Raw genomic sequence first — 17173 nt, 5'->3', positions numbered from 1 at the left:
ATTTTGTTCTTCTAAAGTCTTCACATTTAAAAGATGATTGATCTGATTTTGTGTACGCTTTGAAGATATATTTTATATGAAAATCATAAAAAAATCTCAGAATTTATTGTTTTTTAACTATTGATTTGTCAATTAGCATTGATTTTGGGAGATTTTGAAATGTTTGCACTAAAATTCGAAAGATGATGAATCAAATCAATGACCAACCACACTGATAATTTCCCATCTCGTCTGCCGATTAGTTGTGTTTAAAAGGTTTTGTAGGTTTGCGTGTTTAAAAAGTTGTGTTTTAAGTTATTCTTAAAATTAACAACAATATTTTGCATATCATGAAATAGTTTGGTTTAAAAATCTTTTTTTGTTAACGAGATTTTAAGATTGGATTTTTTTAAGAAAATTTATCACATAATGATTTTGAAGTCAATATCTTCATTTATTCACGGGATATCGAGAACCGAACATCAATTTTTACCAATTTTTCGTACTATTTTTTGTAGATTTTAATTCTTATGAAAAAAAACTAACCGTCGGATTTTTATACAAATTTTATTAAGTGTCAAAACAATTTTTTCGATAAGATGAAATAAGATTGACGCCAATACCTTAAAATTTAAAAAAGATATTTGAGTTGAAGGTAAATTTGTAACAAGAAAACTGTCAACTTTATTTTTCTCAAAATTTTACCGAATATTCAAAACAATATTTCTTATAAGATAAAATCAGCTCGAAGATATAATCTTACATTTTTAAAAAGATATTTGATTTGAAAATCAATTTTTACCAACTTTTAGTATTTTTTTTTGTAAGGAAACTTGTAATCCGATTTTTTTTCAAAATTTTCCAGATGCCAAAAACGTTATTCTTCGTTGTATAATATTATATTGAATATAAAATCATCTTTTGTTTTTAAAATATTCGAGTGGACAAACATTTTTTTTCAGTTTTTTGATTTATAAAAAAACGTTAGGTGGATTTTTTTTTCCAAAAATATACTAGTTTGGTATCACGCCGAATCTGAACGGATAATTTGAGAAAGCATTTTTCAGAACAAGAAGTATACCTGGACAATTTTTCAATTCCTCCCAAGTGGCAGTACCCGTTAAAAAATGTGTACATTATAAAGGCGGAGATTAAAGTCAAGACCCCTTGCATGACAGTCCAACACTACACTTGTAAAAAGTTTCGGACTCGAATTTTTAATCAAACACAAAAAATAAATGACGGTATAGAACTCGAAAAAATTGAATCCGGGGATTTCGTCAGTATGTCTATATATTATCGTCTCTCAAGCTTGAAACACTGAGTCGAATAAGTTCGTTTAAACTTGGAAATTAAGGTTTTAAGCATCTTCGTCTTAGTCGTTCTTTAATTTTTTGAAGTTGTTGTTGTTGGTTAAAATTTTTGAATATTCTCAAAATTTCATTTTAATTTTTCATATATTGCCGTCTTTCAATACAAAAATATATTTTGGCATTGCTCCAGAAAGAAAACCTCAATTTTTACTCGGAGTGCAACTTATTAAAAAGTTCATTAAGTCCGTTTTGAAAAATGATGTTCATTTATTTCAATAAAAAGAATCTGTGAAAATAATCAAAAATTCAGAATCTAAACTTGATATCGGAATGTCCACCATTTACTTTATATATTGATATTGCCTTGTGAGCCCAAACGTTAGTTGCCGGTATTCTAGTCTACTCACGGCTAGCGTCTTGAAGATAGTGTACCTTTTAGTTCGAAGCTAACATTTTAAGAAGGCCTAGAGTTAGCAAATTCGTAAGCTTTTGTTTAGTCAAAATGTAGTTACGAACGTTTGTTTTTAAACCATTCTTGGAACGGAATAACAGTGTTCGGTGAAGCATTCCACATTTTCTATGAGTGGTTAAAAGGAATCTCTTAGCTTAACAGTACGTCCAAAATTGAGCTTAAGGATAAACTGATGAGCAAGTATTACGGGTGAATTGTTCGAAGGGGGGGGGGGGGGTAAACAACTGGCTAATTGGACAGGAAATTGCTTGTAAAAATATCTCTGTAAACAAAAAAAGGCATGAAACATTACGGCGGTGTTCGAGTGATGTAAATGTTTAAGTTATGGTTCTATGCCCTTTTAATTTCAAAGCTCTTTTTTTGACAAATGAAGGCTTTGTAAATTACAGCCAGATCAGGAAGAGTCGAAACATTTTTTCGTCAAAGAAATTATGAGCACCTTGCAGCGTTTTTGGCCATATCGAATATGTGACCATTTAATAAGAGATAACCTGTGATAACACATACCGAGTACTGAAAGTTGATAAGTTACCTGGGTGCATCGCGGGTGAGTTACGCTTTAACGCCATGAGACAGCATTGAGTTCTTGAAGCATTAAATTCTGCGAGGTTCTAAATTCCCCATTGAACAATGCTGGTCGAAGTCGGAATTTAACGAACTTATCTTATGCCCCCGTTGAAGCTCCACATTCGAAGACCAAGAATTTGGATATAGAAACGAATATGAAAAGATGAGGGTATTTTCATCAGTGAAATAGTTTAATAGATTAGAAAAGCTAGACAAGAGATCGTTTATGAAAATGAGGAAGAGAGTCGGAGACAAAACGGAGCTCTGAGGGACACCAGAATTTATTTTATGACCATCCAATACAACTTGTTTTAAACGCTTCTAATAATAGTTTCTTATCCAAAAATACCAAACTCTATCAAATGCTTTTGAAGTGTCAAGCACAACAATCTTACTTTCTCCAAAAAGATGTTAAGACTTGTTACACTGTTCGGTGAGATTAACCTGGAGATCACCAGTACATTTATTGCTACCAGCCATACTGTCGGTCATTAAGAAGCTGTCGTTCTTCGAGATATTTCTTAAGATAATTACTCAGCGTTTCTATGACCTTGTTGAAAATTTCAAAGCCTGCTACCGAAAGGTTTGCCTGCACACGGCCTTAAAACGGGCCCGCAAATTGGCTGCTTCATGAAATAATTTCTTCGCTCTCTAAAGCCTAAACAATACTTAGAAGTGACACTTAGACAATTTCCAAAAAGCTATTGCAACTCTAACAGATGTTACAACAGTCTAAAATTGGTTATACTTCGAGTGCCTTACTCTGCATAATCAACTGACGACAAACATATTTTCAGGTATGTTTTCAAAGCTTAAAACATACATATGCACTCGATTTTACTCGATACCCTCAGGAGCAAGTTTGTGCGAATCAGTCGTAAATTTTATTTTTAAAAAGCTTTAATATCTTATCGCGTTCTTGAGATACGACAAAAAAAGGTACACCGAACATAACGTTATTCCACTTATCTATCTGAAAACCATAGTTTTAGATTTTTGGGACTTTTAAACGGCTACACATTAAAATAGGACTAAAACAATTTCAGTCAAGTATACATTTTTATGTAAAGGATGAAAAACAGTTCGTCAATATGATGAAAGTTTCAACTGATAGATTTCGTAAGTCATTCATACATTTTTCATCAAATTTCTCTTAAAATTTGTCATTTTATTGACTACAGCGTTAATAAATATGATGAAACATTGTCAAAAACTTTTATTACAACATTCATAAATTCATTCATCAATAACATAAAAGAAAATTCTCCAAATTTATGATTAAATTCGTAATATTGATGAGCGCATTCAACAACAGTATGATGATTAATATCATCAATATCATGACAGAATTTGTATCAATATAATGAGAGAAATCATTTAAGATTATGATTTAAGTAGATATACATTAGAGTGAACTTTGTTTGAAAGTCTTATGAAAGCATTCATAAATATGATGAATACGTTCGTCAATATGATGATTTACATGTGAAGAAGTTTTCCATAAATATATCGAATTTATTCATGATTATGATGAACTAATAATTAATAATTGATTTGCCCAATTGATCAATGTTAAAAAAAAATATCATAAATATGACGAAAGCATTCGTCAATATCAAGAAGCTCAAGGTGATGAAATGAATTACAGGTGATCAACATATCCTAAATTTGAATAAGTCAGATGTCAATATTATGAACTAAATATGAATCACAAATATTCTGATTGATTTCATTACTTTAAAGAATTTCATAAATGTGAGGAAATCATTCATCAAAATGATAATTACATTCGTCAATATGATGAAAAATCATCAGAAACTTGATTTTATCATATGCAGTTTTGAAAAACTGATGAAATATTCTATTCAGACATTTGTATGGTATGAAAGTTTTGATGATATTTCGAAATTCAACTTTTCACTTTACACACAAATTTCAGAAACAATTACAACCAATGGGTAGACTTTTTCTTTTTAAAAAATCTAAAGTACAAGGAGTTCAAATATGAAATTATCTCTTCTGTACTTTCCATGTCTTCTACACCTAGATTTTAAAACCAACAAAATTAAATTTTAAAAAATCTTGACCCGTGTCAACTCTTTCGCCCCATCTCCCTCCTCATACGAATCCAATCGAAATCGTTCGCTTATGAAAAAGAGAGGAGATAATAGAAATAAACTGAATAAAACAACAACAATTACTTGTGTGTGCTTAGAAAAATGCTAATCGGTTCAGTATAGTTCGATAGAACGAAAAAAACCTGTAATTGGCTTACAACTTTCATGTGGGTGCGGTGGCGTAGTGCGTAGTGCACTAGCTCCTCACACGCTAGATCGCTTGTTCAAGCCCAGCTCGGGCAAAAGTTCTTCAAAAATTAAATTGAACAAAGAGCGATTAAGCACCACTAAAGGAGTCTGATGATCGGGTTGGCCCCCGTGAAATAGCTATAACTCCAGCCTATGAACTTGGTGGTAGCACACACAAGTTGTTGTTGTTTCATTCTTATATTCAATTATAAATTTCCTCTGAACTTTTATCTTTATCCACCATAAAATATTGAAGAAATACCTCGCATAAGTTCAAGCACACGTCTAAACTTAAAACAGATTAACTTACTTTAAAATTCTTTTTAATTTCAATTCAAAATGCCTTCTGTTCATAAAATTCATCCTCAACAATAACAAAATGTAAACATACTCTACTCTGGCTTTTATGCATAAATATTTACAGGCGGGTAAATTTGCATTTTCGAGAAGCTTGTCCATGTTCGAACTTCAAAACTTCGAACATGGATAAAATACCTACTTACTCCTCAAAAATGTGGTGTCTCCGTGTTTAAGTTTATGGCAAAAATAAAACTTTGTTATTTCCTTATTTATTTTTCTTTTTCCGTATACTAGACGCATTATTTTACAATACTGACGTTGCCGTTGCCGATACCATAAAAAAGCAACACAGCAACCGTGTATAGTTGTTTCTCGGAACAGGAAAATTTTCTAAAAATCAATAAAAGTTGGTAGTGAAAAGTTTGTGTTCTTTGAGTAAATTGAACGTAAAAGTTTTCGTACCTGGGAAAAATGTGCTCTCCATCACATAAAACAAAAGCAACTTCATAGGTAGTCAAAAAACAAAAACCATCCACAAAGTTCCTCGAATTCTATCCTTTCTCTAGTTTTATCCTTGCTTCACTTCAGCTAATCGATTTTATCAAAAACTCCTTGCTTAAGGACATAATTGAACTCAATATTCGTACAGGTTAAGAGTCTAAGCCAATACATTTAATTAGGTTACAAATTTTCTACATCGTCATCATCAGTGAGTCAATGTATATGCGATAGAAGGTTAAGTGGGTTGGGTATAGCTTAGCGAGATATGTCCTTTTTAGAGGTAGGTACAATATATTTATTTATAACACTCTATATATATTTAGATAACCGCAGGAACGCGTTTGCTGATGAGATGAGCTCGATCTAGAGCTGAAGCTGTTTTTAAAATTGTGCAACGTTTGGTTTTATCCTCAGCTATATAACCCTGCTATAACGTCACTACAAGGACAACGAAAAGACACGACACACAGAAGCAATGGGTAATCCCATTTGTGTTCGAGTTTGAGAGTCCTGTCTAAAATAGCTCTAGCTACTCACGGAAACAGTGGTTATGGGGGGATGTTGGAAAATAGAAGAGAAATCCGTTTAAGCAAACGATGCCAGAGGGACAAATTCCTAAACTCTAAAGTATCGCATCTTCTTGAATTCCTTTCCTTTTCTGAAAATGTTTCCTGAGCAGAAAAGAACACTCAACCAATATCGAAGTGGGGACGTTCAACGTTCGTTGCTTCTATCGTTGGAACAAAAATGCAAAGGAGCATCTATCTATTCATTGGCTATATCTTCTATCCTCTTTTATATCGTACAGACTTTTATATCTAAGCTAAGAATATAGCTTTTTTTTGAGAAGAAGTAGGTACTTTTGGTTATCCTTGTGCTATGAGGCGGCGGCTTGGTGCACAAAAGAGTGCCTCTTCAATCCCAAGTCAAATTAAACATTATTTTTGTGGCTGTGGTTTTGGGACACTTTTGGGAATCATCATCTCTTCATCTTTTTGTACGAATATTTTCCATTCTTAACTTAAAGCCAGATGGAAAGCGATTAACTATGAAGGTCAGTCATTCAGTTTTCAGTGTTCAGGGTTTAGCAATTCAGCATCAGGACAGAATAGCATCAGCAGCAGGAGCATCATCAACGCAGTATCTTAAGTTATGATGTTGAATATCAAACAATCTCTTGGAATTGTTATGGACTTTTTCAACTTCAACACAAGACTTCAAAAAGACTATGTACTCTCTTTTTATTGTTTTTTTCTGGCTTTGTTGTCTGAGGGCTTATAATGAGCTAAGAAAAAAATAAGAGAAAAAGTTTGTTTTTGTTTTTTGTCAACTTTATTCACGTTCACTGAAGCGACAAGAGGTTTTTATTTTTCTGAGAACAAAAGGACGAGACCGTAAGACAAACGTCCTAATCTATAATAATCTTGAGAGGAATTGTTAAAGTTCGTTTATTTTTGTTTTTTGTTTTTCTTGCTATGTATTATGTCTGTCCACAAGAAATGACTTTAAAATCCTTAACCGTTATGGTAGTTTTTTTAGGAAATGCAAATATTTTAAACTTTTTTTGTTTTACAAAATCCACCATAAAAAGGTTTTATTTAGGAACGTTATGCTATTCTGTCCCTTTTTTTTATTGATATTGATTTTGTTTGCTTCAGGTTTTCAATAACGAGAAATTGATTGTCCTTAAAAATTCCACGCGAAGGTACCTTTCCAGGAAGCTTGGATTAAAAAAAAAAAAACAAGAAAAGAAAAGAGAACAAACATTCAATAACAAATAACCTGATATTGGAATTTGATTTTGTTTCAAAATTGTATTGAAGTAGGTATTATTTTTGATTAAATGAACTGTACTATAGTTTACAAATTGTACTTAGATAAAAAGCAGATTGTTACACTTTTACGTCATGTGTTTAAAATACATTTCTAGTAATGCCCTGATTTTGCAAAGTTACATCATTTTTTATAAATCCTTGGAAATAAAGTATTTGTAATAATTTTAAGTTCGAATTTATTGTAAAAGGTTCCATTTTTTCAAATTGAAAATGTTCACATTTCTCGACTCTTGCTATAATTTTAATCGTACGCCGGTTTAAATTTAAGTTTGGATTACCTTTTTTTGTCAGTCATATCTTTAGGATCAGCAAGGTTATCGGTTTAAAAAAAAAAAACTGTTTTACAGATACTAACATCGAAAGATGTTAGAAAAGAAATATCTCACAAGCCAATAATGCTAGAGACTTAAATTCTTTGCATTATGTAATGTGACTTAATACTAACGAAGTATTAAAATTGGTTCCTTTTATTTCTTACAAAAATGAAACAAAAATTGTACACCTTGCATAAAATATGAACAGCAAAATTATATTACCTTCAGAATAATTTTATGCAACGAAGAATAAGGTTTTTGACATTTGCTCACACTTTGCGCAAAATCGAAATAATGATATTTAAAACTAAAAACTTGAATCTTTTAAAAACTATTGTTTCTAAAATGTATTTATTTACATATATAAATTACGTGTTACGATGTTTGTCCACGATGGACTTCTTAACTGTTGTACCGATTTTAATCAAGTTTGTGCACCATGTACATTTTGATCAAACTTGAAAGCCAGGATAGCTTAGATCTCAATTTATGATCGCAAAATTATTTTACTGCACATTATCTGTCTATTATTTAAAATTCATAAAAAAAGAATATTGGAATAGCTACAGTGTTGCGGAAAAATTCAATAATAATTTGGGCTGAAATATTCTTGAAGCAGCCATTTTAACTGGAAAGTTTAAAGGAAAAGTGGTAATGTAGCCAAACATTCCACTGCTACCGTCAGATTCTATTATACCCTTCAAAAGGTTACATTTTCCAATTCGTTTAGATTTTGTCATGTCTATTAATAATACTCAAGCCCAAACAATGTAATTTTTGTAGTTTAGATTTGGAAAATAATGTTTTTCCCATGGATATCTATATGTTGCATGTTTACGTGTAGGAAAACCGTCGAACCTATTTATGAAAGTGAAAGACGCGGCGATTACTGCTAAAATGAATTAATTTAAAATAATAAATATTATTGTTAGAAGACTTTAAACTATCCGCCTTGTCTAAAAAGAAGCATCGTGGTGCTAATGTCTGATTTTTTGCTACCGTTCCCCTAATATAGTTTACAATAATGTACTATGACAAAAACGTAAGCCACAGCAACGCGTGGCCGGGTCACATACTATTTTTTTTTTAAATAAGAATCTTTACTACTTAAAATTTGTAAAAACTGTTGTTCGATTCTATATTTCGAAAATAGATATAAGAGAAGGTCACTTTAAAATTATTTCATTCTTTTTTTACGGAATAAAAAATTAAAAAAAATAAAGTTAAAATTGCCAAAAAATAGTTTTTTGTCTGAAAGTTTCAGGAACAAGAACAGATATTAAATTCAAGCTTATTTTTTTTATATGGAAAATATTGTTGCTAACTTTTCGTTGATGTTTAAGAAAAATTCAATTTTCTTACAAAACCCAAAAATATTGTGGCCGTTTTCAATTTTTTTAATAAATGTTTTTGGTATGCACTTAAATCTTTACGTTAAAAAATGTTGACTTATTTTTATTTGAAAAAGAAAACAAACATTTTTCAAAAAAAAAAGAACATAATGAGACATTTAATATGAAGGTATTTTGAGCACCGTTTAAAATGTTTCTTTAATGTTCTGTAAAGGAGGCTAACAAAATTACAATGACATAATGTATTTCAAGGGCTAATGTGAACATTTTTGTTATTAGATTCTTTTAGAATACTGTTCGGCAAGGCATGTTTTCTTACTACTTAATTTCGGTGACTCCCTATTCCAAGACTCCATCAGTTTTTTAAATATGCCTTATTTTAGAGCTTACATACAATAGTTAAGAGGGTGCGTTTCTAGCAAAAATGGGAAAAATTGTGTTGGAACGTAGCTTTTTTCCAAAAATAATATATTCTGTTCTTGTTGTCTTTTCTATAAATGGGAAAAATGTTGCTGCAAAAAGCCAAAACATGAGACAGTTTGCCAGAAAAATTAAATTTTTGTTCCTAAGAAAATAAAAGGGAATCTAATATGAAGCCTTTCTGTTGAATTTTCTTCTGACAAAAAATTAATGCTTTTTGTGAAGAGAACATGTTTTAAAAATTGGACAAACAAAAAATGTTGTCCCTGAATTAAAAAAAATGAGAGGAAGAGGGATCACTTTGAATGCTTAAACGGTGGGTCGACGTTTAAATGCGAGTGATCTGGTCGTATACCAAGACTCACGATACAGCACGGGCGAATGGAATTTTCTCGAATTCGGCAAGATCGAACCGAGGGTATAGTTCTCTTCACAGGTGTTGTCTACTCTCATTAGATAGACGTCAACAACAGCTTCTTAGCGGGAACATTTTTGGGGAGGTTACGTCATGGTGTGAGCAGGAATGTCCTTGCAATTAATAATTGGGCTATTCATAGTAGAATTATGGGTGAATTCCAATTTTTACATCACAAACATTTTGGAAGAATATGTGCTTCCTTTCGAACTATTTATTGGAACAAATTTCTTGCTGATTCAAGACATTGCAAGAACTCACTTTGCCAGGTGCATTACGGACTACTTGGAAGAAGTAGAAATCGATGTGATAGCTGGGCCTTCCATGATTCCGGACATGAATCCTATCGAAAATACTTGGGATCTTCCCGAGACACTAAGTAGGCTGACATCTGGTCAGATTGAGGAGTCTGATAATTCGGAAGACGCGATCGTAAAAAACATTATTCAAGGTGCGCCAAGGCTTTGATAGATGTTATGGGAAACAATACCCGCTACTCAGTGAACAAAAACTCAATTATTTAATGTTTTATTTAAAAGCTCTCGGCATTTGTTTATCTTGTACATAAACTAATAATATTAAACGTTAATAAGCAATACTGAATTTAAGAATCGTCTTTTTTACACATTTGAAATTGTTGCGAAGTTTTAAATTGCACCACTTTTTTGGTAACTCAGTGTATTTGCTTCAACTGCTAAAATGTATGAGCTTTATGTGTTATATGACCCCCCCCCCAATAATATGTATAGGTTAATAATTGATGATTTTGTGCAGCTCAATTAGATTTCCGATTCATATTCTATTCTCTGTCCAGTCCTCCGATAAAAGTAGTACATTTCGGGTAAAAGCGGAAAGCAATAAAATACAAATTTTATTTTAATTTATAAGAAATATATAATTCAAAATATAAGGGGGGCATGAATTTGACCGAAATTTAAAAAAAAAAATCTTTACAAGGGGGAGGTGCTCATGACACCAATGAACATTCTTCACCTGGATCCCCCATTAAATGCTAGAATATATTTTTTATATTTACAGAACTAAATTGAAGAAAAGCAATTTTTTTTTAAATAATTCGGACCGTTTTTAAGAAAACTCGAATTTTCTATTTTTGAAAAAAGAAAACTCATTTCATCATTTTATTAAAATGTATTAAGAAATTTAATTGACATTGTCTATGGCTTTTCTGTTGGATTGATAATTTACTTGTCGTTATCTAATTTTAAAAGTCTCCAATATTTTGACGACCAATATTTCTGTATCTTCATATCCTGTGTTTTAATTTGTCTTTTCATTAAATGATTACAAAAAACTTTTTTCGCCCAACGTGGGGCTCGAACCCACGACCCTGAGATTAAGAGTCTCATGCTCTACCGACTGAGCTAGCCGGGCATGTAAAAATCAAATACACGAAGAAATCCAAAGAGTAGGGGAAAATTTCTACTTTTTTAAAGTTTTAAGAAAAAATTGAACGATTTTAAATAATTCTTAAATTTACCGCAAATCTCAATTGTGTACCTTAACGTGAAATTCAATCAATTATCATTCCTAATAACTATGCAAAACCAATCTAAGGTTTGTTTTTCTTATTACAAATCTTAACCCACAAAGAAATACCTACAGTATACTTATGAAAATTCTCATGCCTATTAGTTATTGTTATTGATACATTTCCTATACATAAAGGTTGATAGATACAAATGTATCTATACGTCTCTTCTTCGTCGCATTGATAGATACATTTATCAAATAAATTCCAGTCAAGTCATAAGGTAGGTAAAGGTATATATGTAGCTATAGAAAGGTATGTAGTATTGAGAATATTGGTAATAACTTGTATCAATCTGGAAAATTAGAAAATTTTCCTTGAAATATGTTTTTCTATTTATACTAACCTACAAAGTTGCATACCTTTCTATATGAGTAAAATATATCTATAGGTAAACGGCAGAGGGTAGATATGTTGTATGTATGAGGGTATTAATGTTTTCTAAGAAATGTTTGATGGATTTGGATTAAGTTACTTATGGGGACTTAGTCGTGTATTATATAAATTATATTCGTACCTTTTCTTCAAAATTCAATTATATGTGTTTTTATTTCTTAATTTTTTCTTGTCAGGTTTTTTGATATAATGCCGAGATAAATTTATTAGAAGCGTTGATAAATTAATTTTAGGGGGAGGAAGACGTAAATGTTGGAATTGATGAAATTTTTGAAACTGATCTCATGTTTCAGTTGAAGTCCTTTTAGTAATTTCAAATGTTGAGTATTACAGAACAGCAGGTTAATCGACTTTAAATACGAACATTTGCAACGTTAAATATTTTACTGACAAAAATGTATGTAACCTCCAGAATTATTGTATGCAACTGAATTTTTAAAATATTTAGATTGAAAGTTCTGTTTACAAAAAAAATGAACCTTAAAAAAATTGATTTCGACTCGAGTTTCTTGAGAAGGAATTAAAACATTGACTTTATTAAAAAAATATTATTGTTGACTTTGCATGAAATTACAAAAGAGTAATTTTATGACTAGGGCACGGTAGTGCCTAGCCAAGTTTTGGCACAACTACCTGTTTACAGGATTAATCTCTGGCGGTTAATGACTACTTTTTAACTTAAAAACTAATAAAGCCAAGAATTTCAAATGTGCAGCACAAACAAATCAAAAAAATTGTGGTATTCTGACTAAGAGGGCGTGGTACCCACCCACAAAAATATTCAAGGAAAGAGTTAAAAATATACCACTTCCAAGTGTTGTTGAATAATGAAATGAAGTAGAGCGGTCGGTGTGCATATGAAACACAATTAAGATACAACAATTATGCACTCAGGAGGCGTGGTATACACCCACGTTTAACAAGAAGCATACGAATTATTAATTGAAATTAACTTTTTAAAGTATTACAGAACAATCAAATTAACAAAAGAGTCAATGTGCATACAAAGACACATCCTTGAATATTGAAGGTAACTCAGTGAATAATTTCTGTACTGTATCGCAAGAACTACTGACGTGCGTGCGAGTGTAGAGGAAGAGATATGGGCCCATAAAAGTGTTCCTAAAGCATATTGCTATACCCAACACTACAGCCAAGTTTAATCTGTTTCCTAAATTGCAGTGGAATGATCGGAAAAAGACTGACTTCCAAAATAATCTTAGTTTTAATTTGCAAAATCTTATAATTCAGATGGATCCAATCAAGCTAAAGTATTTAAACGATTTAATTAAGAACTCAACAAATGATCAGAGGGGAAGCTCAAAATTTAAGCCGAAGAATAAATGTTACAATTATGATTGCGAAACAGCCAGGGAAAAAAATGTAATTTAATCAATATTTTTCGGAAAACGGAAAACCACGAAGCGAAAGAGAAGTATCTAGCTCAAAAAGAATATAAGACTATTCGCAAAAGGATTAAGTCCACATACAACAATCAACTTGACCTTAAGATAAGCAGTGTAAAAGGCAGTAAAGGGTGGTGGAAGTTGGCAAAAGAAATACGTAACCAAGACCATAAAATTTTCCCTCAAATTTCCGTTCCTGACTTTAGAACATACCATAGTTCACTTAGGGTGTTGAACGACTGTAAAGTAGAAGAAGCCTTCGTGAAAACAATCATATTTCCCATATTTAAAAAAGGGGATACAAATCAGCCGAGTAATTACAGGGGAATCTCCTTTATGAATTGTGTGGCCAAGATTATGATGGGAATTCTCAACGAGAGGCTGTACTCATGGGTGGAGGCAAATGATATACTTACAGAATTACAGGCGGGCTTTAGGAAAATATATTCGACGGTGGATAACATTTATAATTTGGCATCAATCTTTAATCTGAAGTTGGCACAAAAAAAAAGTGTATGCATTTTTTGTCGATATGAAAGCCGCATTTTATAAAATCTCAAAAAAAAGCTTATCCAAATTACTACATACAATAGGAGTTTCGACACAATTTGTAAATTTGATAGAAGTCATATACTCCAACACACAATCAGCTGTTTGGGCGGGAGAAGAGCTCTCCGAATATTTTGAGACACTTTTTGGAGTCAAACAGGGAAGCTTGCTATCAATGCTGCTTTTCGCACTGTATATAAACGATTTCCATGAATTTTTAGGAGGAGGACTCTTTATTGACTTATTCAACATAGGGTTGCTGCTTTATGCAGACGATATGGTTATTCTGGCAGATGATGTCACGGTCTTGCAGCAGATGATAAAGCAACTGGAATGTTACTGCATTAAATGGAGCCTATAAGTAAATCTATCTTAATCCGAGATAATGGTGTTCAGAAACGGTTGAAGGTTATCTAGCCAAGAAATTTGGACATTAAATGGAGAAAGAGATCGAATTGTCTCCAACTTTACTAACTTAGGTGTTTTACTTTCACCAAAGATGTCGTTTTCAAAGCACGTAGAAAAGAGAAACACTGCAGCCAAGAACAGCATAAACTCGACGTGGCAATGTTTTTTAGCAAAAAGAAATATCAACTTAAAAACCAAATGGAAACTTTTTCAGAACACATACGGTGCTCAGATCTGGGGCTTTGGAATGTTCGAAGAAATGGATAAACTTCAACGCTATTTTCTACAACGAATTTTATAATTGCCTACATTTACTCCAAACTACTCTTTGGCAATGGAAACTGGGGTGGAGGACGTATATTATTATACCTTCACCTCAGATATTATATCAAAAACAATATTCAAATATACAGTGCAACCGCATTAGCTAACAAAAATACTTTTGAGGGAAAAATTGTTCTGGGTAAAGGAATTGAACAATCTTGGATATTGTTTTGGACTGTGATTGGATCGGCTGAGAAATCGGAGAATCAACAAGAAAACCTACGAAGAGCATCTGAGAACAGTACGCGTCCTACAATTCATTTAAGGGGACACATTTATATCAACGATGGTTCCGAACTGAACAAGATCACCTTAATATTTAAGCAAGAGTGATTTAATCAATCTTAATGGAAACGGATTTGGCCAGAACGAATAATCATTATGAAAAAACAACACCAATGTAATAAGTTTTGCATTTTAACTTCAGAAGAATAAACTAAAAATCTTATTTGAAAAAGTAAACTTCTAGATATTAAGTTGGAAATAAAAAGCATTTAAGTTCTAATACTTTACTACTACCACTACAAGACACAAATCGAAAATACGAGGTTATCCACAAAAGAGATTTGATATCCGCCTATTTTTATTTATAATAAATAATGAAAAAAAAAACATATTTAACCTTAATAAATTAGAACTTGGCACATTTTTGGACCTTATTATTTTCCGCAGAACTTATTACTCAACTTTTTTATACAAAGCAAAACTTGACTCTTTATCTAACATTTAAAACATTGATGTTTTTGTTGTGATTAGTTTAACTTCCTGAAAAACTCTACAAAAAAAAGCTATGCCTTTAATTTTTAATTAAATATTTTTTCGATTTTTTTGTAAACGAACATTTTGACTAAAACAAAAAAAAATAATTATTTTTAAAAGACAACAATGGGAAATTATCTTATTCAAGCTTCTTGTTGAATCTTTTGGAGGTATCAAAATATTCCGATTTGTGAATCAGTCGTAAAATGATTAGTTGCGAAATAAATTGTTTTAAAGTTGCTCATTAAAGTCCAGTTTAAAAGAAAGGCAAAATAAACAAAAAAGTCTAGGAATGGGGTTTGTTTTCTTTTTAATTTTTCTTAGAAAAACCCTTTGCAGAATTAAAACTCCTCCGACTACTCTTTGATATCTCGACTTCAACAAAAATTGTTCTCAACAACAAAAATTATTCTCAACAAAGTCTATGAAAAGAAAAACATCCAATTTGACTTTGAAGGAATATTTCTAGGAATCTTTTGCTTAAAGAAACATTTTCTTGGAATTTAGATGCAACTTGTGGTTATTGTAATTGAAAAATCTTTTCAAATTTAAAAAAAACACATAGTTTTGGCAAGATAAAAAAAAAACAATAAATTGTATGTCTAAGACAAAATAACAAGAACTTTTAATATCCTATAATTTAAATAGTTAAAAAGTTCAATGGAGAGAAGGAATCAGGTAAAAGTTTTATTGAATTTATTCAAAAGAAAATTTAAAGCAACAAAGTTTTCAAATTAATAGAAAATAAGTTTATTATTTCATTTTTTGACAAGCAATAAATTCATTCGTTTATGTCATGTCTCAATTTCATTCCAAAAAAATGAACAAAGCACCAAAAAAAAAATGATTGAAGAAGGAGAATTGATATTGAAGTCCAGAGAAGAAATAAGTTCTATAATTATGTTGGAATTGCTAGAGGGACAGAGTTACTTGGAATAGGGGACTATAATTTTCGGAATATCAATTTTGAATTGTTTTAAGGACATCCAAATATTATAACTGGTAAAAAAAATTGTAGGAACTTGGTTTTTAAATGTACTCAAAACATCAAAACTCAGCAAACAACATTTTTGGAATAAAAAAGCGACACAATCAAATTTAAGTAAAATAAAAAATTCTTGTACTGACAAAATTTTACAAAACAAGATCAAGGCGAGATAATTTTGTTTGGTTTAAAAAGAGATGTACTAAAGTTTAAACAATTTGTAAGCTATTATTTAACTTTTAATTCAAGACATTATCAGTTTTTTACATGAATTAACGCTAAAAGGGAAATCTCTGTGCAAAGATTCGAAACTGCAGTCCTGGACTGCTGCCTTTATAACTTTCTTCTTTTTTGTTTGTATTGATCAGATGTAAGCATTTAATTCTCGATCTCAAATCCCAAATGAGAAACAAAACTGAAAACTTTTTTCGAATTTCCCTCGTGGAAAAATAAAAACTATTTTTCGAAGAAACACAACATCTTATACAAAACTTACCCATATGACGACTTGGTCATCACCACGTCCAGCTTTTTGCCGCCACAGTGGCACCGTTCGTCCTTCATTTGAAACGAATATAGCATAGCACTTTGAGAGCTCTTCAGGTCGAGTTTTTTTAACTTGTTCGCATAGTTTCCACACATTTTCCTCACTGAAATAAATTTTCAAAAGAAGTTGAAAAAATAGTACAAGGCGAGTAAACATTAAATATGACTTAAAGGATGGAAAAAAGTAGAAGATATTTGAACTAAAAATAGGTTAATTATAAGGATAAAAGAGGGAGTGCAAAATATCCTTCGTTGCATCATGATAAGCCCCATCTTGTGGATTGTTTTTACTTCACCTATATTGACCTTTTGATTAGCGTGATGTTCATTGAACTGATGGTCATTTGTTGGCAATATTCTATAAAAATCGAATTCAGCTATTTTTTCTTTGTTTTTTACACCCGAGAGATTTCTAACGATTACGAGGGCGATTTTAAGGAAATTCTACTTACTCAACATTCTTATAGAAAAAGAAAA

At 31.4% G+C, this 17173-nt stretch overlaps 1 protein-coding gene and 1 non-coding gene across 2 annotated transcripts in view; both read right to left on the bottom strand.

The window, feature by feature from the left end:
* Nucleotides 1-17173, bottom strand: part of LOC129952958 (protein N-terminal glutamine amidohydrolase) — a 265831-nt gene that overhangs the window by 61220 nt on the left and 187438 nt on the right. The window contains exon 2 of the mRNA XM_056065942.1: nucleotides 16647-16800. Within this exon, the coding sequence (XP_055921917.1) occupies nucleotides 16647-16800 (154 nt within the window). The remainder of the gene's footprint in view (nucleotides 1-16646; nucleotides 16801-17173) is intronic.
* On the bottom strand, nucleotides 11094-11166 carry Trnak-cuu (transfer RNA lysine (anticodon CUU)). The gene has a single exon. It is a non-coding gene; the product is annotated as a tRNA-Lys (tRNA).

Source organism: Eupeodes corollae, chromosome 3 (assembly GCF_945859685.1).
Source record: "Eupeodes corollae chromosome 3, idEupCoro1.1, whole genome shotgun sequence".
Lineage (NCBI taxonomy): Eukaryota > Metazoa > Arthropoda > Insecta > Diptera > Syrphidae > Eupeodes > Eupeodes corollae.
The sequence above is the reverse complement of the archived record's forward strand: the minus strand, read 5'-3'. Positions and strand labels throughout refer to the sequence as shown.